The sequence below is a fragment of the Labrus bergylta genome, chromosome 8, assembly GCF_963930695.1.
Source record: "Labrus bergylta chromosome 8, fLabBer1.1, whole genome shotgun sequence".
NCBI lineage: Eukaryota > Metazoa > Chordata > Actinopteri > Labriformes > Labridae > Labrus > Labrus bergylta.
In genome coordinates this window covers 25,826,145-25,847,981 of record NC_089202.1, presented here as the reverse complement: position 1 = coordinate 25,847,981, position 21,837 = coordinate 25,826,145, and the positions used below count along the sequence as shown (strand labels likewise).

Sequence of the window (21,837 nt, the reverse complement as noted above, 5' to 3'; positions counted from 1 at the left end):
ATTCAAATACAGAGGGAACATAAAAACAGAAACTTTAAAAACACTGCCTTTGCTCTCATACCTGCTGTGCTGGTTGATTACAGCATCCACGCTGCCCTCTGGTGCCAGAGAGAGAACCAGAGTGCCTTTCTTAAACTCCACGTCTATGTAGAGACATCCAAAACCTGGCAGGAACACAACCTGAGCAGCAAGTGGAAAAATACATCAGTGGAGAGATACATATCACTTTGCTACTCTCTGTGGATAGAATGTGTGGCATGTTCTTATTTTCACCTTAAATAAACATTGAGGATGTAACTTTACCCCAACACAAATTCATAGCTGGGTGAGGTGCTCTTCACACTTTTCCTTGTGCCTGTATGTTTCAGAGCCTTCATTTGTCTGGCTTTAACTCGCACAACTCAGGGTTCACAGTGATCAGCCCCTCGTGACGAAAGGAAGCAGATCCCTGCTGAAGGCTTCACTCAGCAGTCATAACAAGTCCAACCTTTGACCCTTCACCTCTACCACAGAGGTGAGGCTGAGACCTCTAAGAAACCAGAGATACACAGCCTCAACCTCAACCTGCAGCTGGCTAGACACAATACCAAACATTACACACTCCGCGCCTCAACAGCTTGCTGATCCCTGACTATTACACCTACTTCCTGGCAAGCGTATTCATGTTACATTGTGGTCATTGTCAATATGCTGTTTTTTAGTATACCATAGGACGTAGTAGAGTATTGTCATATGGAATGAAACATTATAATTTGTAATAGTAAACCTATGTTTTTGGAATAGAACAGAATAGTATTTATTTACATAAGGATGGGTGCAGGACAGTAAAGGTAATGTTGTGCTTTGCTTTAAGAGTCACCTCTGTAAATAATTAATGCAAAAACAAAATGATGATTACAAGTGACTACAAAAGTTCAGAAAAAAAGTACACTGTACAAAAAAAAACTTTCTAAAAAATATAAAAGGAGACACAGTAAAATATAATAAAAAACATGTTCTTGTCCTCAGAATAATGTACATGTATTATTCACCTGAGATTAAGGTACAAATCATGTTATTGGACACAGAAAATGATCCACAGATCATGGTGCTATTTTTGTTAATAGTTATTATTCCATATAGCTATTGCAATGTGAGGAAGTTAAGGGGGGGGCTGTGCTCAGTGTCTTACAGCAGCAGGAAAGAAGCTGTTTTGGAAGCAGGCTTTGACTTTTGGAAGTCATACAGGTATTTCACACTTGCAGAAAACTCCTGAAAATCTCCTGATATTAATGATATTTGATGTGTGAACGGAAGCAGACACATGTTTCATTCAGACTTCGTATGTGAAAAGGCCAAAGTCTGGAAGTCAGGATTTCTTGTTTTAAAATGTATCTGGTTCTTGCTGGTAAAATAAAAAAATCTACTATAACCCTGTGATGGAACTGTTGAACTATTTTTCATGTTTGATCTCTGAGGGGAATGCTCCCCATGCTCATGAAAAACATTCCTACATGTAAATGATGTCCCCTTGCACCTGGACAGAAAAGCTCACATTTTAATACCTCTCATTTGCTTTTACCTGGGTGCCAGGGCTGTTTATATCTATGGGGTCAGTCCAGTCTGTAGAGCCGTGGTCGGAGTTGGTTTTCAACAGCAGTGAGGGCAGCAACTCTTTCGGTCTGCACTCTGGGAAACTGGAAGATTGGTAGTAAAGCTCGTGTTGCAAGGAGCAATTAGCTGGCAGAGGACAGCAGAACACCTCAGTCCTCGGAGTGTCTATTGAAGATGAGAAACAATAAGCAGAACAAGAGACAGTTTAATAGTGCTGGATGAGACTTAGCGGGAGGAAAGGGGATGAAGTAAACTATGGGGTCATGATATGTGAGGTAGAGGAGATTCATTGTTAATAGGTTGCATTTCTTCCAATCACCCAAAGCTCTTAACACAATACTTCATATCATAATTTGTTGCCATGTAATGTGCTAATCTTCTCACAAACACACACATGCTAAGACATGTAGTGTGAGTGATAGTGTTCAGTATCTTGCAGATGGACATATCAACTTGCAGACTGCAGATCTGCTGATTGAACCGCTGGTCTTTCGATTAGTAAAAACCCAGAACTATGTTCTGAGCCACATCCGCCCGGGTCAGTCCTGTTTAGTTCAGTCAGGTCTCTACCTTTTAGATTTTCTTTGAGAAGCAGCGGGATAGGACACTTGTTGTGGATCAGCATTCGAGGAGAGGAGTCATCGTTCAGGGTAATGTATGTTACCCCAAGGTGCTCCTGATAAGTCAGAATGATGCCTCTGCAAAATACAAATAAAAGCATAAGTAAACAAGTCCATAAATGAAGTTAAGACAACTTCTATCTGGACCCCTTCTAACCACACACACATATGTGTCAAACATCACATTACTGCTACATCATTTTGTAAATCTCTGAGGTGCATTTATGGGCAGAGCCTTATCTTAAACCAGGTTTTGACTCCATATCTGTGTGTGTGTGTGTGTGTGTGTGTGTGTGTGTGTGAGATTATATTTATTTGTCTGTATATGAATGTTTGTATGTGTGATTGACTGCATAGTTAAATCTAGACAGTAAGTGACAGTCAAGCTGGCTGTTCAAACTCCGAGACACAGGGGTGTATCTGTGAAGAAACATAATCTTTCTAAGTGCTGCACAAACTATTTATCCTGTGTTTTCAGATGATAAAATATCTTCTAGGAGGGCTTAACTTACTACAAAAAAGACACAAGAAAAGAAAAAGAAAAAAGAAAAAGCACATGAGATATGCTAGATGAATCAATTGCATAATAAAAGCAGAGAGACTGACAGTGGAAATGTTGAGACTATTTCTCTTTTTGCCTCATCAGCAGCGTTTAACAAGCTGTGAGCAGCAACAGTATCTCTATGCTTTGTACCCTGTGCCAGTTGGGGCTTGGTACCCTGCTCTAAATGGACTGTCACAGCCAGCAAACCACCCACCTGCTGCTCAGGCCACCCCCAGAGTTTGGTTCCCCAGGAACAGACAAACTCTGCCTTACAAAGTCTGGTCGAATCGGAGCGGGGAGGCTCCATTCTGTAGATCCAACTCCAACATCAGGCCTGGGAAACAAGCTGAAGAGCATGTGTCTGAGAGGCAGAGGAAACTCCACCGTTCCCTGGACGTTGGTTTGGAGAAGGTCCCAACATGGCACGGAGCAGGGTATTGCCGGAGATGACTCTTCAGAGGGAGCGAGGCTGAACACGGCTGTCTCTGGTATCTCACAGGCCTGAGGAGACGACACAATGCAGACATGATAAAAATGGAAGGAGAAAAGTAAAGAGAGGAGAAGAGGGGGAAGCCAAAAAGAAGAAGAAAAAAAAACAAACAAGAAAGAGCATAGAAGATGTGAGTGATTTGCACAAAGGATACATGGTAAAACCACATTGTTATTGTACACTCTTCTTTCTCCCACTGAGCTTAGTGCTAAATTGGTAGCAGAGAAGTCCTGCTGTGCTGGTTTAACAGCCATAAGCAGGGAGTAGTCGAGGACTTCAGGGATTAGGCACTGAGCATGATGAATAGACCAGCTAGAAAAGCATTCCTAGCCTTGTTTGTGGTCTGCGTTATAATTGAGCCCATCACCAACTTTTTAGTTTTTTAAGCTCTTTTTTTAAAGGTTTTTCAGTCAATTAGTGGCAATTGGCAAGCTCTGCCATCCTTCTTTAAGAGGATCTGAAGGCTTATTAAATGACATCATTACATTGTTGCTCTCTTTGAGGACAGGCAGCAGATGAAAGCGAGAAGGGAAACCTGCTTCCAATTCTGGGTGTTTGTCTTATGTCCTTATGAAGTGCCATTGCCACATGGTGAGACAGGGAGGAGGAGAGGGGGAGCAACATGATCTGATGGAAAATGTCTTACTACAACGAAGCGTTGACTTTTTGTTGTGTGTGAGCTACATGCATGGAGAATGTACTGTATGTGTGAAGCCTCAGATCCTCCTGCAGGACAGGATGCAGAGCAATACACACAGAATGCAAAAGAAAACCTCGGTTCTGTACATGCAGAGAGGAGAGTGTTTGTTAGCTTTTATGAAAATTACCTTGTCATCAGTCCCTAATGCATGGTGAGCCATCAGAGGCCTGTACTGTATCATGTAAGGAGTGTTGTTGATGAGTATCGTTTTGTCCTCTATCTGCAGGATCTGGATGCCGTGTCTCACCACAGATGAGACACAGAACTGACACAGCTACAGAAGGAAGAACAGACAGCAAGTCGTCAGCAATAAATCAAACACTTATATTATAAAATCACTGTGTCACACTTTATGTAAAGGTCTCATTTTAAGGGTTTTTAAACATTTAGGACTTAGTAAAGCCTTCTGAGATGCTTGTGAAATAAACTACCTGTGTTTTTTTTTTTTTAGAATTATTTGTAAAGCCATGTTGCTTTGTTAGACAATGACAGCTAAAAGGACAAGGACAAGGACAAAAGGCTGGACTCTTATCTGGTCTTATCTTATTTAGCTGTAATGACTCCTTTGCTAAACCACGACAACTTCTGATGCAAAATAAGTACTTCAAAAAAAGATAAGGATGTGCGGTAACCCTAACAAGTCATTGATTTCACTTACATACTGGTACCCGAAAAAAGCATGATTAAAGGGGCAAAGTTAACTTCTCATTTATACCTTATACATTTAGAAGTAGGTGTCATTGATGAACTACATACATGAGAATGTTTCAAACCAGGGCTATTATGAAAATAAATAAATGCATATGGCTTCTATTAATGCTCTTAGGACTCTTTGACAAGTTTTATGATTCTATAATAAACACTGACACCGTCCCATTAACACATAATTTGCATCTTATAGGGAATTACAAGTGACAACAACTATACCGCAATGTTTACAAAGCCTTATTATTGGACTTCCCCTGATAATTCAACATATTGCTTCACTTTTGCTTGTTCGGTATACGCCACAATAAATTCAGTGACATCGAATGGGCAGTGCTAACTGTAAGTTTGACTGCTGTTTTCCTGACCTTTTGTTTGCCAGGGAAAGCTCCAAGTGTGATCTCAGCCTCTACATATCCCTCCTCATCCAGAGTGACCACCTCTGAACCGGATCCCTCCTTCCATCGAGGAGAAGTCATGTCATGGACCAATTTCAGTGCTGTAGACTTGTGGACGGTGTTTGTGTGGGCCCAATAGATACCAATCTGGAAGGCTTCCTGGATGGAGGGGGAGAAGAGGGCACGAGGGAACAAAGAAGGAACAATGAGAAGGTGGATATAGGCGCAATCAGGAGGATGAATAGGAAGAAAATGAATAGTTGTCAGTCATGTCATGAACTTTAAATTGACTGCATTTGATTGCATTTTGGAGACAGTTACAGGCACGGTAACTGTTCCAGACAAGTTTCATGTTCCCTGTATAGCATTTCAATAGCCTTGATACAGAGGAATATATAGCTTTCATTATGGTTGGCTTTGTGAAAAGAATATAACGAAGGTGCCCAAAATATACTTGTGTGGCCCCTTAACTGTTTATTTGGCTCTGCAACATCATGAAACATGGCATCAAACACAAGGTAATAACTCAAAATAATGTTTATTTTAGGGGAATAATATCAGAGACCCCTGATTCTGCAGTTAGCCCCAGGTAAGGTGCAGAAAACTATGAGTTTGTATGTACTATATTCCAGAGGGGGAAACACATCTGCAGAGCTCTACATGTGGTAGCCAGTGTGAAATTAGCGTGATTAACTTTGGTGATGGATCTAAGGTTTAATATTTTTAACTCAACAATTAAATGGCTAAAAGCTAATTTTATAGTAATGCCACAAAAAGGCAGACTTCTTGTCTTGATGGATAAAGAAAAAAAAAGTGTCAGCTGTAGATTGTGACTAAACCTTTTTTTAAAGTCTATTGAAGGCTTTCAGAATCAAAAATAATTTGAAGGATTTTTAGTTTTACTGCTTTATCTTTGTACGAGCTACAGAGTCACCTTTGAAAAGCACATTTTATTATAACAAGGATTTATTTAATCCGACCAGGAAATGCACATGTCCTGTTAATTTGTTGTTCTGTGTGTAAAACTTTTCTTATGCGTCTGTCCTGACCAGGACTCCTGCATTAAAGATGATCGTCTACGAATGATAATGCTTTTTCCAAGAGCATAGATTTGTCAAATGTGGCGCTTTAGGGTGTTTAATCTGTAATCTTAAACATAAATTGCTGCAGAGTGTGTGAGTTTGGCAGCACATGTTACCATGGTCTGAAGTGAACTACTGTTATAGCCATGAAAACCCTGGGTTAAAGATAACTCAAAGTTATCTCTTTATCCCCAAATTGTGCTTTGATGCACAGGCCTTTAGGTTACTTGTCTTGAAGAATAATCCTCGGTCAGTCACACTGATGTATAATTCAATCTTAAACATTATCTTCTTTGACTTTGAAGGGAGAAAAGAAAGTTACCCTGATGACTATAGTGGACCAATGTTATTAACTGAAAGCCTTCTTGACAAACTTGTGGCATGGAGTCTTGAATACGAGCATACACCTGGCAGTGCAAGTCTCTTTTAAAGGCGACATATTATGAAAATCCCCTTTGACAGTGTTTTTGAACATATATTTGGGTAACCTGAGTGTCTACTGACTGACAGAATTTGAAATAAACCCATCCAGTCTTTTGTTTGTGGTCTGCATAAGTCTTACAACACAGAGAAAAATGCTCCGTTTCAAATTTGCTCTCCTTGTGATGTCACAGTGGGATTGTGTATCCCAAGGTGGTAAAGGGAAGGATAATAAGTCCTCTTTAAGATTATAAAGATGTATTCATGGAAATGTAAGATCAAGGTCATCTAGAGCTTGGGCGATACATTGGGATAAGTTGGTCTATTTACCATCAATTTCAGTTTTCTTTTTCAGTATGTCTCTTTGGGGCAACATAAGCTGCACTCTACCTCGAAGTTTGGTGGTACAATGACCTTGCCGGCTGGTATTTGTAAAACAATGGTTTCTCCTTCAAAAAGCCACAGGTCCCAGTGAGAGTGGTTGGCCAGCAGGGACCAGGGCAGCAATTCTACCAGCAGAGTGTTCAGGCCAGACTTCCAGCAGGACAACTTGACCTGCATGGGACTGTCCGACTGGGCGAGGGGCTCCAGCACTGGCCTGTTGGGAGAAAACACACCATTATAGAACTCTCTCATATAGAATCTGAGGTTAGAAATGAGATATAGATATAGTATACAAGGATATAGACACTAATAAGACGGAGGTTTTACTTTCTGTGTGTCTAGGTATGAAAGTTTAGCCTAAATATTATTAACTTACAAATTGTATTCTTAAGTTATATCTTTGTATGTTTACTCTATTTGCATGAAGGGGATATTTGCACAACTCAAATTTAATTTTTACAACTGGATTGTAAACTGACCAGAGCATTTCTAAGTCCAAAAGTAATTTGATCGTAGTAAAAATGTGTGCACATTAAGGACAAGTGGAACTTCAAGGAATGAACATGTGAACTGTGTTGACGCCTTTGCACAAGAGAACTCTATCCAGTTCGATTCTGTGCTTGTTTCTCATTACAGCCCCTGCAGTAAAACACTTAGAAACACAATCACACATAATACTTTCAGACATACCTAATATTAACAGAGAGACAGACACGCTGCTACCTGTACTGCAGTGTTATTAAAGAGACATCAATACCAGAACAAATAGATAATAGAGCTTCAATAAATAGGATTAATGAGATATCTTATTTGGTCTGCCATGGGCACGTAGAGCACCGTCCATCTCTAAACCGGCATTGAAGTGTCTTATAGAAGTAAACTGTTAAACTATGCAGACCATTAACACATCAAAAGTCCTCAAGGTTTAACTGATACATAGAAAAGGCTTGTACACAAGTTATCCAATACAAACAGATACCAAGGACAGTTGACAGGCTTCTGGGAACACATATGTGGGGACACAGACAAAAAGAAACACACAACCATTTTTCCACCAATCCACTGACACAGCAGTCATTTCACAGTAATCACAGTCTTCCGAGCCATAAACAGCGCTGAGTGACAGAAGAGAGCCAAACAAACAGTTCTCTCAGAGTTACTCTGAAGTTCAAAGTCATCAAAGACGACCCCCCCACCGTGGCTGCCTTGACTCTTCTCAAACCCACAAACCTGTTATTTCAAACTTGTCACACACCCAACAACTGTGCACCAGGAAATGGGAAAAACAATGTCAACAGTTTTATTTTCTATTTAGTGGTGTTTGTGTGTGTGTGAGGTTTAATGGGACATTGACCTGTTCCACATGGCAGCAAAGTGCAGGGCTCAACAAGTTATAGAGTTCACATAAAAGTAATGCAAATAGAATGCGCTCAGCGGATTTTGTCAAAGCCTAATAGGCTATTTGAAGTCTATCTATCTGAAGAAGTGTGAGTTTTAGACGCACCATCAATCCAAAAGAAAAAGAAAAAAATTACATTTACTACTTTATTGACAGATTCCCTAACTAGTAGTTCAGTTGCTCCTAAATCTCTTTCTCTCTTTATTGAGTTTCATGGAAAATATATAAATTAAGCTGCAACTTTTCTTTGCTTCATAAGTTATGGGTGTGTTCAGGGATAGGAGAATGTGTTTTATATCCTCTGAAAACAAATCTTTCTTTAAATATGTTTCTCTCGAGCTCCTTGACATAGAGTAGCAGATTTCTCTGTTTCAGACTTACTGCCGATCTCATTGATGGGACATCACAGGGAGTAGAGAGGCTCGACTGACAGAGAAACCTGACGTGAAACCAAAAAAAGCTTCCTTTCACTGAGACACACTTCATGTGACATCAAAAGGTGAGTGATGTGTATCGTGGTGTGTGTTTGTAACACAATGTTATGATTGTGTGTACACATGTGTTGGGCAGCAATGTGTTTGCATATGTAAAGAGAGCAGAGAAACCCAGGCAACCACAGGCAGACATATGGCTCACATGTCCAGCAGATCCAGCGGGACTCTTTGTAACTCAGAGCCTGTGGGAGCGCATGTGGCTTCGTCTGTTACTGCTGCTATCAAGATGTGATTGTTTTGTGACAAAAGATGATTTCCAGAGTGACATTTGTGGATAGATTCACATGTGTGTAGTGCCCATTGCTGTATATAAAAGAATGCATAGGCTACATATGCGCACACACACACAAATACAACTGTGTACCCCACAAAGCTGTGCCAATTTTTAAGTGGAAGCAAGGCTCTTTGACTTGTGTGAGAAACTGGGACCATGACAATGTGACAACCTAAATCTTTGGTCTGTGGGGAAAGCAGCAGGATTCCAAGATTACGTCTAAAGCATGGCTCTGAATTATATTTACAGTTAACTGTTTTATTATGTGAACAAAGAGCCAGCAATAAAGAGAAGCCTCCCTCATTAAAGGGTTCTCTTGCACAACTGTGTCCTTTAAGGAGGGATGCTGTATGAGCCCTACTATTAGAAAAAAAACTTTGGTGGGCCTCAATGAAAGTTATGTTATGAAATCCAAACAGTTAGATTTAATGCTTGCCACAGAAGGGCTATAATAAAGAAAATAATTATACGAGTTGAATTAAAACAAAGGATTCACCAGATGCATGTCAAAAGGGGCTGACAGCTTTGCACTCAAACTGGTTTTACAGTGAATGTGGCACACAACTTGCATCATGTGTTATTATTTCTCTATCCAGACTTGATTTACTTTTTTTCATCCCACCAGGGAAAAAAGGTCAGAACTTTTTTTTTACTTAATCCATTTCGAGCAACCTCTTTGGACACATGGAAATGTTGTTTTCTTAGACATTCTCACAAACACAGCTCACAAAACGGGCAACAACTAATCTGGAGTTACTTTTCAGAGTCCTTGGAGATGTAGGGCCATGGTGGCTCACTGGGGATCTTTGGACCGTAGAAGTCAGCCAGGATGTGTTCGAGGTTGTCGTCATTTCCAGTCTTGTTCACAATCTGTTTGATTAGGCTGGTGGAGATTGGCACAGCACAATGGGACGCATCTTCGTCCTCCCTGAAAGATGGAGCATAAACAAAAAAATCATTGTAGATTTGTAAATAGAGACGTACAAAAGGGGGCGTATGTTTACTCACCAGTGAAGGAAAATGCAACAGTTTTAACTTTGAAGAGATATGTCACATACATGACATGTATATTCTCAGTGTGCTATCTTTACTCCAAAACTTGCAAGTCTTCATGCCAAGCAGGCATCGTACCAGCTGATTTCACTTATCTTGATGCTCTTCTCTTGGCGTACGGCTTGTTGGGTGATTGCTTGAAATAAAAAACCTACATGCTCTAAGAGTCATAAAGGCAGATTACTGCGAAACCATTGCTTTATGTTTTTGAAGCAAATTTCACAATGTAGAATGTTTACTTATTCTAAATAAACATTTAACAGAAAGCGTTCTCAAACAGATACAGTATCATATCCCTTTAAAAAAAATCATCTTGAAAGCAACAGACTATTCCCATTGTTCTGTCTAGAACAATTTAAGTAACCTCCAGCTAATCTCTGCTTTTAGACTGTGAATATGCCTTTTGTTTTGAATTCTTATTCGTTGAAGACATGTCTTACAAACACTATCTCACAAAGATCATAAACAAGCTCAAAAAAACAGTGAATAATCCTGTTGGATATTTCAACCAGAGACACTGGTCAATTATGGCTTTGCTACGAGAAGAAAAAAACTTGTAATATAAACTATAAATTCTCTGGGAAGCATCCATTTCCACTTAGCTGAGGCAAGCAGCCCTCTTGCCTGAAGGCAGAAGTTTATTAATAGACCTCATTGTGCTGTAAAGGTAACACAGGGGGCTTTTGCTTATGGATCTGGAGGAAGACAGAGGAGAGGGACAAGGTGTTGACAAGAAGCTTTTCATACAGAGCAGTTTCTGAGGTGGGGAAATGGTAGAGGCTTCTGAGAGTTACACTCAGCGTTCTGATGTGGTTGCAAACATGAGGAGAGCAGGACATAACTGTTCTGGGTAAGAATTCTCTGTGTGTCTTGTGTCGCAGACCGCAGCTCTGCTCTGTGCCTCATCCATTAGAGCCCACAACTATATGTAATTACAGGAAGGAAAGACGAGCTGTTGACCAGCGAACATTCGAGATTGGATTTGTCCTAAAGGTTCTTGAGTTGAGGAGCATTTGTGCATGTGTGTGTTAGATAGGTATATGTGTGCTAAGGGTGCACTTTTGGCTAGAAGTGGATGAGTTGAGTTGGAGAGACAAGGGAGAGGTTAATAGAACTTAGACGCGCAGTAAGACGCGGTTTAGGCAGGGGACGGATTGTAAACACGAGGAGTATTGTGGTTGCAATCCAGACAGACAAGACACTTAGTAGTTTTGGAGCTTACTTTTGTGCACATGAAAAGGATTTATCTACAATAACAGGGGCCAAATATGTTCCCAGTCACTGTATGACCACTATGGTTCCATAATGGTAGCTGAAATCATAACAAACTTTGTGACCAGATATCTAAACACACAACGGTTACAGCCAAAAAAAAAAATCTCCAAAGGGGGAGTCAATTAGACTCAACGTTTATTCTGTTTATTCAGATCACCACTGGCTGCTACCAAGGAGGTGATTTTTCTTCATGGCTTCCTTTAAAAAACATAATTTACAGATGTACAAATACAAATGCAGCAGGAATAACAATAATGCCGTATGTGCAGCAGGCATTTCCCCTGGGGCCACCCATAGTGAAACAAAAACCTCATGTTGTTGAAAGACTTTGAACTCAAGTATCTCCCATTCACAAGGCTCCAGGAGGATTTTAACAACCAGCCCTACACATACAAAACATTTCCTAAATAGCAACACTTTTATGCAACAAAACATTGTTACACTTGTTTCAGCTTAGTGGAGCCCGCTATGTTAAACTGCATAAAGATATGTCTCTTACAAGAGGTGTGAACACTCACTGACAAACTGGGACAGAATAACAGGCACAGTGGTGATGTATGTGACAGACTCTGCCCATGATGAAGTGAGGACTGTCACACTTGCACTGGCTTATAGCTAACCAAGTCATTGACAGACCCAGACCACCCACAGACCTCAGGACACATGTGCATGTACACGAATCATCTACAAACACATGCATGAACACACGTATAGACCCACATATAGACCTGCTCCCGAAGGCCTGTATCTAAATGAGGTGCAATTATGCTCAAATCTGACTTCTCAGCTGCTGCCAATCTGGCTTTCTGTTCCCCCTGAAAAGCCCGGGTCCCCTTGGATCATTTCGTCTTGTTGGCTCAATGAAATTAGAATGTGGTGTCAGAGGATCTTAAGTAAGTGTCTTGCCATTTTTGCTAAACTGTGACATAAAATGATCCATTACAGAACACCAGATCAAGACTATCCTTAGAAGAAGTATGAGCTGGTAACTGATGACATAATATAACACCAGGCTAAAAGAACTTAAATAATCAAGGAATTTATCCTGCTGATTGGCAACCATCTGTGATATGAAAAAATGTTGAAGACAAAACATCTGAGAAGAAGTGCCTGATGACTTTCTGCCTCAGTCATGATGACAGATATGTTTTTTTTTTTAAAGATATGATGAGATGTAGAAAGTAGTTGGGGTCATACAGAATTTAGTTTTCAAGGTCAGTGAGTTCAGCTTCTATATGGGTAGATCTATATTGCATTTCAAAGATCAAAACATGTATCTTGTGGTTAATATTTCATACTAAATGGCGTCAATGTATTGAACATTCTTTATTACCTGGCCTGGAAGGTGAGGTGGTGGGTAAGGTCTGCCTCAGTGTTTAACAGGGGCTCCTGGTGGCCCTGTCCAGTTATCAGCTGGCTCTCTCTCAGACCTAGACTCCTCTTCTCGATGTGGACAATTACTGGATCAGGCAAATGGCTCCGCATGACGAACAGCGGACTGAAAACCACCTGTTTGAGCATCAATACAGAAAAAGAACCAGTGAGACAAATTAACAAAAGTACACTGATGGTAGTGATCGCTATGTAGTACCATCCATCAGAAGTAACTAATCCCTGACTGTCCTATGTTTGTGCTGTTGTTGTTTATTTTTTGGGATATATTTGAAAAATAGAAATAAGAAGAACTGGCAATGCTATTTGGCTGAATATGATAATGAATAAATAGAATTATCTAGTGACCCGGAACTTTATGAAGACTGTAAAAATAAAAAATACTAGATTAATCCCAAGGGATACATTCAGGGAAAAGACAGGGAGAAACTGTAACAGGCTGCATGCATGTTCGGTGTATGCACACTACCAGTCTAAAACACTTTGTGTCAAGGATGCAGGATGTGACAGGATACTCACCAGTCTCTGCTGCATCAGAGAGTCGGGTTCAATGGTGATAAGAGTACACCACACATACAGCAAAGAACCACTGGAGCAAGGCAACTGGAAGAAAAAAACGTCCCGTTATACTGAATATCTCACTACTTTTAAATCTCAGCTGTACTTAAAAATCATTTTAAATGATTCCCGTATTGATTGAGGACATTTGAGGGCAAATTGTTTGTGTATGTAAGTTAGATTTGAATAAATAAATTGCAATATAATGGGCCATTACAAGCAGACAGATAAATCTTGCTGGATTTAAAAGCTGAGAATCTGCCCGCCAAAGGCTGAGCACTCTTTCTTTTTCACTGGTGTTTGTCATCCTCTATTCCTCACCCTTCATTAAAGCCTCTAGATGCCAAGGCACATTACAAGCTGTCAAGTTTATGACAGACAGGGGACTTCATTCGCTGGTGGGGACAGCATAGCTGAGCATAGAGACAGAGTGAACACTGAGTTTTATTACAGTGAGCCTGTCAAAACAACTTCGATGAGAAGAGAGAGCAAGTCTTGGTCAACAGAAACTCTTTAAAAGGTGTTGAAAATAAGATGGGAAGGAGGAGGGGGATACATGAGGGAGAGGAGTAACTTGTGATGGATTTCTGATACTGATAACCAGGAGACAGATGAAAAAGATACAGACAGCAACAGAGCGGAGAGTAAGAAGCTGAACAGGTGGACAAACTGTATGCTAGAAGATGGATGAGTGAGCAGGTGATTGGGCAGGATTAAAAGAAAGGGAGGACACAGCTTGAGAGTAAAAAAGCAGAAGAATGATGAGGGATAATGAGATCTAAGGACAAAGCTACTAGTCAGCTCCCCCAGTATGAGCCAGTCCCCCATACAAGTGATAAAAGGCTGCTTTGAAAAAGAGATAATAGCGATTGGTTGGAATGAAGTCAATGATGATCAGAGCCACAAACAGAAGTCGGAGTAGTGCTAACTGTAAATAGTATGGGGCTTATAGAGGAATACAACAAGATAGGAGGCACAGATAAAGCCATGGAACAAGAAAATGATAGAACAAGAGAAAAACCAGCAGGGAAGGAGAGAAGGGAGTAATTGTCTGGAGCTAATCCAGTGATGTGAAAGTGGCTTCAAAGCCTTTCGGTGTGCCCACATATCAGCTAGTGTTTCCTGTCTATGGTTAGGTTTGTTTTGAGAGAGCATAAACTGTATTTTCAGCCTCTCAACATGGTTTGGATATGGGGTTTGAGGGCCTTTGTAAGGCTATCTGAGGGAAAGATCTCAATCTGTTCTCTTAATATGAGTAGCAGGGTGGAAGCTCTGCCACTGTGGCCACCCAGGAGAGGAGAATCCGGCCACAGTTGGTGGTCTGGTCCCCAGCTCAGAACATGTTATGAAGAGCTAGTTTAGAGTATTGGTTTATGCACTGTGTGCCTTTATCGGTCTTGTCTGTCTAGCATATGCCTTTTTTGAATTTAAACAATTTCCTTTAATTCATTGGTTCTGTAGCGTCTGTATACCTCCAGGAGAAATATGTTAAACCGTTCAATTTGTGACTCCAAAGTCTTAGTCCAAGTCCTTACTACACCTGCACAACGGAGCGGCTGCTGCCCTTGTCCCTCCTTTCCAGCTGAACATCCTGGGACCAGTCTTCATCTCCCTGTGCCCTCACACATAGCTCTGTCATCTCAGCATCCTCCAGCACATAGGAAGGCAACTTTGCCCCTGCCTCCAGGCAGTCACAATGTTCCCTCACCACCGTCTGATTGTCAGGCCCCACATAGTGCTGCACCACCCGCAGCTCAATGTCCTGAGTCAGGTAGCTGCACATCACCTGGCGCCCACATATTATAACCTTGAAGGGGAAAAGGTTAAAGGGGAGAATTGCCATTATTAGAAAAAAGTAGTTGATCTGATGTACTACAAAATGTTAGTTCCCTTTTGCATTAAAACCTTAAGTAAAAGGCAACAGCAATCAAGACTGTTAAAATAGAAATAGTAAAACAAAAAGTAACAAAATAAACAATACACAAGATGAGGTCTGCCCACGAAGGTGAGAGTCAAACTTTTCTGAAGTGGCAGCTTCTGTACTGCTCTGAGGCTTTGTGTTTGGATGTGACTAACACTCATACCCTATCATTGGACCCAATGGGAACAAGATGTAAGCAAAGTCAGACAGAGGAAAGAATGTGAGAAGCTGAGTCTGTTTTGTCTGGAGGACAAGAAGGAGACATGTGCGACACTTGACGCTGTTTACAAAACAAAGTGTCACCACTAGAATCTTTTGGCATCCAAGAATTTTCAAGAACAACTTTGTCTTGCATTTGTGGAAACATTCAAACATGATCCACAAACAGTCTTGGTATAAAAGAGAAACATGGCTGCTTTATGTATTGGTTTGTTTAGGTTTATGATTCCTGTGATCTTTGAGTGGATCGATGGAGCACAATGTGTTTTTGGAGGGCTTCCAGATCATAAGCTTTTCTTCGTGGGCTATAAAACAGATTTAAAAAATGTCCAAAAACAAAATACGGTCTAAATCATAAAATGCAAAAAAAAAAAAAAAACATATTAAAAGCGGTCATCCTTAAAGGAGTGTATAGTCAGAGTGACATCAAACAAGCATTACGATGCAACAAGTGAAAACCTTCTGTGTAGTTTGGAACCACTATTAACAGATTTGCAAGGAGATAATCTGAGGTCAAAATCTGAGGCTTTATTCTTGTTTTATTCGTGTAAAAATGTTACTTATATGTTTTTTTATTTTGCATAAGCGTTCACTCGGATTACAGTCTTCACTTGTCAGTTAATAGTGTTGCAAGCTCTGTGCATTAACCTCAATGCTGACATAGATAATGTAAAATGTTAAAATGGTCTTGAGCTTGTGTAGTGCTTTTCTGGTCTTCTGACTACATAAAGTGCTTTGACACTGCATGTCACCTCTACCCATTATCACACATTCACACACTGATGGTAGTGATCGCTATGTAGTACCATCCATCAGAAGTAACTAATCCCTGACTGTCCTATGTTTGTGCTGTTGTTGTTTATGTTTTGGGATATATTTGAAAAATAGAAATAAAAAGACCTTGATCAAAAAAAGAAGTAACTAATCCCATTCATAGACCACCACCGAAGCAATGTGGGGTTAAATGTCTTGCCCAAGGACACATCGAACCCTGAACCTTCCAATTGAGAGACGATGACTCTACCAACTGAGCCACAGCCGCCCAACTACTTTACTTCATCCAAGGAAGCCTCTGTTTTTTTTTTATGTTAATACTTTTTATACTCATGTAGACATAAGTCCATGAAACATCTGACTGATGTGTTAATATTATTTATTTTCTGTAATATTTTCCAGTCCAAAATAATCAGTTGAAGGCCCAAAAGGAAGAAATAACACCACTGGCAAACACAACAGAAAAAGCTGTGAGTCAGTAAAAAAAAAAAAAGAAAGACCATACCTGTTTCTGGACACCATTGAGCTGCACCACCTTGATGATGAGAGAGGCGGTGCGTCCTTTGTACTGAATGGTCCTCAGCAGAGTCCCTATGTTGTCCACGCTGAAGGCCTCTGACCATCGCCAGTTTCCCCATCCTTCAATGCAGATGTGCAGCAGCTGCAGGATGGGACCGGGCAGGACACACACATACAACAGAGACAGAAGACAGACATCAGAAGTTAGTCTCCTTAGTCTTTATTTATCTCCAGGAAAAGGCAAGTAAACAACAAGAATCTTTGTTTAGAAGAATTTGGTGGTGGTGGTATGTGTGTGTGTGTGTGTTTGGGGGGGGTGGGGTGCAACAAAGTTCCTGTTTATTGGTTTTGAAGAGGCCTGCTGCTGTTGGAAGTAGAAATCCAAGGATACTCACAATAAACTTGCTGGTGGAAAACAGCTGATGGCTGCATGTGTGTGTGACTGCACCAGTGTAGTCGTGTGGTTGGATGTAAAGGGCTCTTTTCTCCACACGTCTAAATAAGTGGCAGATAGTTTGCTTCTCAAACTTTCCAGTGTCATATCTATCACTTCAACTTGGACCACATCCATGTGTGTGGCTGGGTTGACACACACAAACTTAGGATGACAGCAATAAACAGATGTCCAGACTTTTGACTTGCTAACAACTTTACAATACTCACAATTTTCAAACTCACTATTTTTCCCACACAATTCCTTAAATGTGGTAAATGTAATGGCAGCAGGGCTCAACAATAAGTAAAGAAGCATCTTTTCTAAGACCACTATATCTGTGTATGCATACATCCACAGATGTGTGTTTTAGATACTTTCTACATTACACAATCTCTCCATGTGCAAGCACTGACTTAGTTTTAAATGACATGCTATTAAAGTCTGAGAGCTATAACCTTTGCTTTGGGCCACCAATCCACCTAATGAAACCTACAATAAGGTATGGTCAATATGGTCACAATACAGGGAAAGTTCTAAATCCTTCTGAGACAGCATGGCTGACCTTCCACCTGACTTAACTCTCTGTGTCAACTCTGCTGCCAACGTCAAACTTGCAGAGAAAACATTAGAAAAGAAGAATGTATTGTATTAAGAGAGTCAAAAAAGACAGGGGAATCAAAGGGTTGTCGGGGAAGCACAAGTTCAATCATGTCCCATAGGAGCTGTGACCAGATTGAAACCCCCGAAAAGAGGTTTTAATATTTACACGTCGGGCCGTAGCTTCAATGTGCCGAACGCTTAGCCAATCTGTTTAAAGAAAAACAAATTACTTCTTAGGTCAAAGAGCACGAGGGACCTTGGTCAAGCCCTTCTATGTTTCCCTCCACTGTAGACATTTCTCATCCGTTTGAAGGCAGATTTCTTTACAATAACAATCTTAATCAAAGCCTGAAGTTACTCTCTTTGAGATCATCCCTCTTCCCTGTAAGCTCAGTGGGAATGGCATCATTTCTCTGTTTTGCTCACTGGACTTCCTTGTTGGGAAAATGACAGACTTGTAAACCGCCAGGTGGTGATGTTTGTCCCTACGGGTGAAGAACTAATAGATCACTCCCTATACAAGCAGTAGCAACTTAATCAAGGCCAGGAAACAAAACAATGAAATGAAATAGGATAACGGACACTGTTTAATTTGCATTCGACATCACAAGTTCTAACTCACTCTGCTGTGCCTCACCACCTTCTGCAAAAATACATTTTATTTCAACACTTTTCTTCCCTTTCTAGCGATGCAAACTATAATGCCTGTGGCTCAAGTTGACCTCTAAGGGAGAAGTCATAATAATGTCTCCCCTTCAACTTCAAACAGCTCTGACTCAAGAGGCTGAAGAAAAAAAACACACAATGCCACTGATGAACTGAACACGTAAGACAACAAGAATGAAAAACAAAAAGCTGCTTTGTCTCATTGTAACTTATCCAACTGTTGTGACACTGAGACAACCCAGTCAGCCACATGTGGTGGTTTTATGCACTTGAATTAAGCCTCCAAAAACACTTTAACTGTTCAATCGAATTGAGAAGTTAACTAACAGAACTTCCTTTGTAGAAGAAAGGGGATTAAACTGAAGCAAAAATGCATGGTAAACACAGTCCTGAAAGGTTAACACAGTCCTGAATGGTTAACACAGTCCTGCATGGTTAACACAGTCCTGCATGGTTAGCACAGTCCTGCATGGTTAGCACAGTCCTGCATGGTTAGCACAGTCCTGCATGGTTAACACAGTCCTGCATGGTTAACACAGTCCACTTATTTCAAGTCAAAACAGGGCTTCTATGTGTGCCATGTGTTTTAGGTGGGTGATGCAGCGGGTGTAACGTTTTACACTTGTACAGCAACTTGACCCAGCATCCTCTTGCTCAGTTTGCTCTTATTTAAAAAATTTTTGGGAGGCTTGTAAGACTTAAAGAAAATACCTTAAATTCTCCTCTGTGATATTGCTTTCTCTTTCTTCCACCAAATGTCTCCCAAAGATACGCTGGCCTGCAGCCAATCCTTTGACCTGATGCCCTTTTCATGTTAGAGATTATGCTTATTTGGAATCATCTACCAGTGTCTACAGACACCCTCTATACATTTAAGAGTAGACTTAAAGAAACTTTCCTTTTTGATAAAGCCTACAGTTAGGAATGGCTCAGGTATGGACCAGCTCCAAATAAAACTGCTAAAGGCCTAGACTGCCGAGGGACCTGGCAAGTTGAGCTTCTCTCTCTCTCTCTCTCTCTCTCTGCATTCACATCATGTAACTGCATGACACGACTTGCAATTTTTTAAAATGATCATTATTATAAATATATTGTTATAAATGAGAGTGAATCTTAGAGCTGCTCAGCTTCAACCTCTTTAAATAACATAATCAGTCCTCCCTGATTCATCATCATTACATGTGCTAATGTTAATATCAGACTCATAAGTCTATTATCATACTTATCTGTAAGTGCGTATACATACTTTTGGCTATAAATCTATCTTATTTATTGTTGTTATTGTTGTTGCTCTGTTTGTCCATCCTTCTCCTCCTTTCTGCATCTCCCTTTATTCCACTCTCTAAGCCCAACACAGTTTTGGCAGACGGCTGTTCAACATGAGTCTGGTTCTGCTCAATGTTTCAGCCTGTTAAAAGCCAGTTTTTTTTCTTGCCACTGTAACTTTGCTAAATGTTGCTTAGTGCTCATGAAGGATTAATGTTGGGTCTTTGTAGATAATATAACAAAGAGTAAGTTGTTTTACCTGCTCTTTTGTTGTTATTATAATCCAACGACAGATACTTATAACAATATTTAAATGAATGCTCTGTAGGCGCTGGTTTGTCATGGTTGGTGGAGCAGGTGTCCTTTGTACAGAGACTGTAGTCCTTGTCGCACTAGTCAAAGGTTTTACTCCCAGTCTTGATGTTGTTTGGTGCATGTCATCCCTCGCTCTTTCTCCACATTTCCTGTCATTCTCTAGCTTTCATATCTGACATACAGTATCTGTCTATGTCTGTTTTGCATGTCTTTGTTGTGTTGCCTTGTAGTAGTCAAACATTCAGTTGAACGCTGAAGTAACCTGGTTTTTATTTATTACTACCACTGCATTTAAAGACTTTGCCAAAATTCAATCTTCTTAAATAATTAGAGCCTGCAGTGAATGTAGAGCACATAGCACTTCAACATGTTTTCAAATGAAACAGTCTGCTGAAACTGTGACTTACCAAAAAGTAACACAGAACACCTGTGTACTGCATCAAATACCAGAAAGGGGTTGAGAGGTCCAGAATGATGACATTTACAAGGATCAAGTTTGGACCTTATCACAAGATCAGTACCACATTCACTTTTTGAAACCTCATCACCCAGATTTCTCAGCTGCTATGGAAACTAAAAGCAGGACCCAAACATGGGACTGACACATAAGGGTATGGTGTTAACTTCTGAGAACTACCATCACCACTCCCTGAAATTATAATTATATTCAGTGAGTCAATCAACCAACCAAATTCCATCATGGGAATGATGTCATGTCTACTTCCTGGCCCCATTGCTTGATCCTTTCACAACAGAAAATCATTAGCAAGGCCATGTCCTAAAGACTATAAGCTGTCTATCAGTATGTCATAACCAAAACAATGACTAGTAACTTCCCGATATGAGTAACTACCAAACACATATGGCAAACAATCAAGTGTCTGGTTTAAAAGTGTGGATGTTAGGACAGACAAAGTCACATAATGAACAAAGAAAATATACAATTGGAAAGAAAACAAAGTCACATTCTTTCTCACACACACACACACACACACCACTTCAACCCCTGTCCTCTTGCAGACAGAGCGAGTCACTCCTGCCACTGTAACCACTATCCGTCTATTGTCTATGAGGAATGTGCTTGGGTGGACATAAAACAAATGAAGTGTCTGTCTGTAGTCTCAATATCATCAGCGTTCCAGGATTCTACAAAGACAGGCTGACAAAGCCAATGTGGTCATTGGTCGTCTACCTATTAGAACCATTCCTTCATTCCATCCTACTCAGACAGTAACATGGGACAGGAGTGAAACATGGAAACGTGGTATAAACAATACAAGTAGCTTCCGAAACAGGGCCAGGGAAGGGGATGTGGGGGGCAGCAGCGGGTCTTTGGTATTTCAATTATCATTCAATTCAAACCAATTATCTAAAATCAAAACCAACTTTAAGTCTTTTGAAAATGACAAAAAAATACGAGCCTTTTTTATCTGCCAATTTTATTTAATGTTATGTCGGCATTGATGAGAAAAGAAGGATGTGGAACAGAGCTCTGTCTTGTTTGCTGAAATAACTCTGAGACCAGGGAGCCACCTCAAAAATGAGAAACAGGTTTCTACTCAGACAACAAAACAAAGGAATACGCATTACTTTGTCCTCTAGGAAGGATGAGTTTGGGAACGACGAAAGGGGGGGACAAAGTTGAACTGCATTGAGAGAAAAAAAACCCCTAAATGAGTTAAAGGGAGAATAAGAGACACAACAGCTTCTTTGCCAGGGTAGTGAGGGCTAACCCATGTA

At 40.4% G+C, this 21,837-nt stretch overlaps 1 protein-coding gene across 1 annotated transcript in view; it reads right to left on the bottom strand.

Moving 5' to 3' along the window:
- Positions 1–21,837, bottom strand: part of LOC109987406 (intermembrane lipid transfer protein VPS13B) — a 278,167-nt gene that overhangs the window by 11,403 nt on the left and 244,927 nt on the right. Inside the window, exons 47-58 of the mRNA XM_065957731.1 lie at positions 16,801–16,956; positions 14,922–15,188; positions 13,343–13,426; positions 12,765–12,940; positions 9,861–10,031; positions 6,943–7,150; positions 5,021–5,209; positions 4,075–4,221; positions 2,972–3,258; positions 2,164–2,291; positions 1,562–1,758; positions 62–180 (exon numbers count right to left, since the gene is read on the bottom strand). Coding sequence (XP_065813803.1) covers positions 62–180; positions 1,562–1,758; positions 2,164–2,291; positions 2,972–3,258; positions 4,075–4,221; positions 5,021–5,209; positions 6,943–7,150; positions 9,861–10,031; positions 12,765–12,940; positions 13,343–13,426; positions 14,922–15,188; positions 16,801–16,956 — 2,129 coding nt within the window. The remainder of the gene's footprint in view (positions 1–61; positions 181–1,561; positions 1,759–2,163; positions 2,292–2,971; positions 3,259–4,074; positions 4,222–5,020; positions 5,210–6,942; positions 7,151–9,860; positions 10,032–12,764; positions 12,941–13,342; positions 13,427–14,921; positions 15,189–16,800; positions 16,957–21,837) is intronic.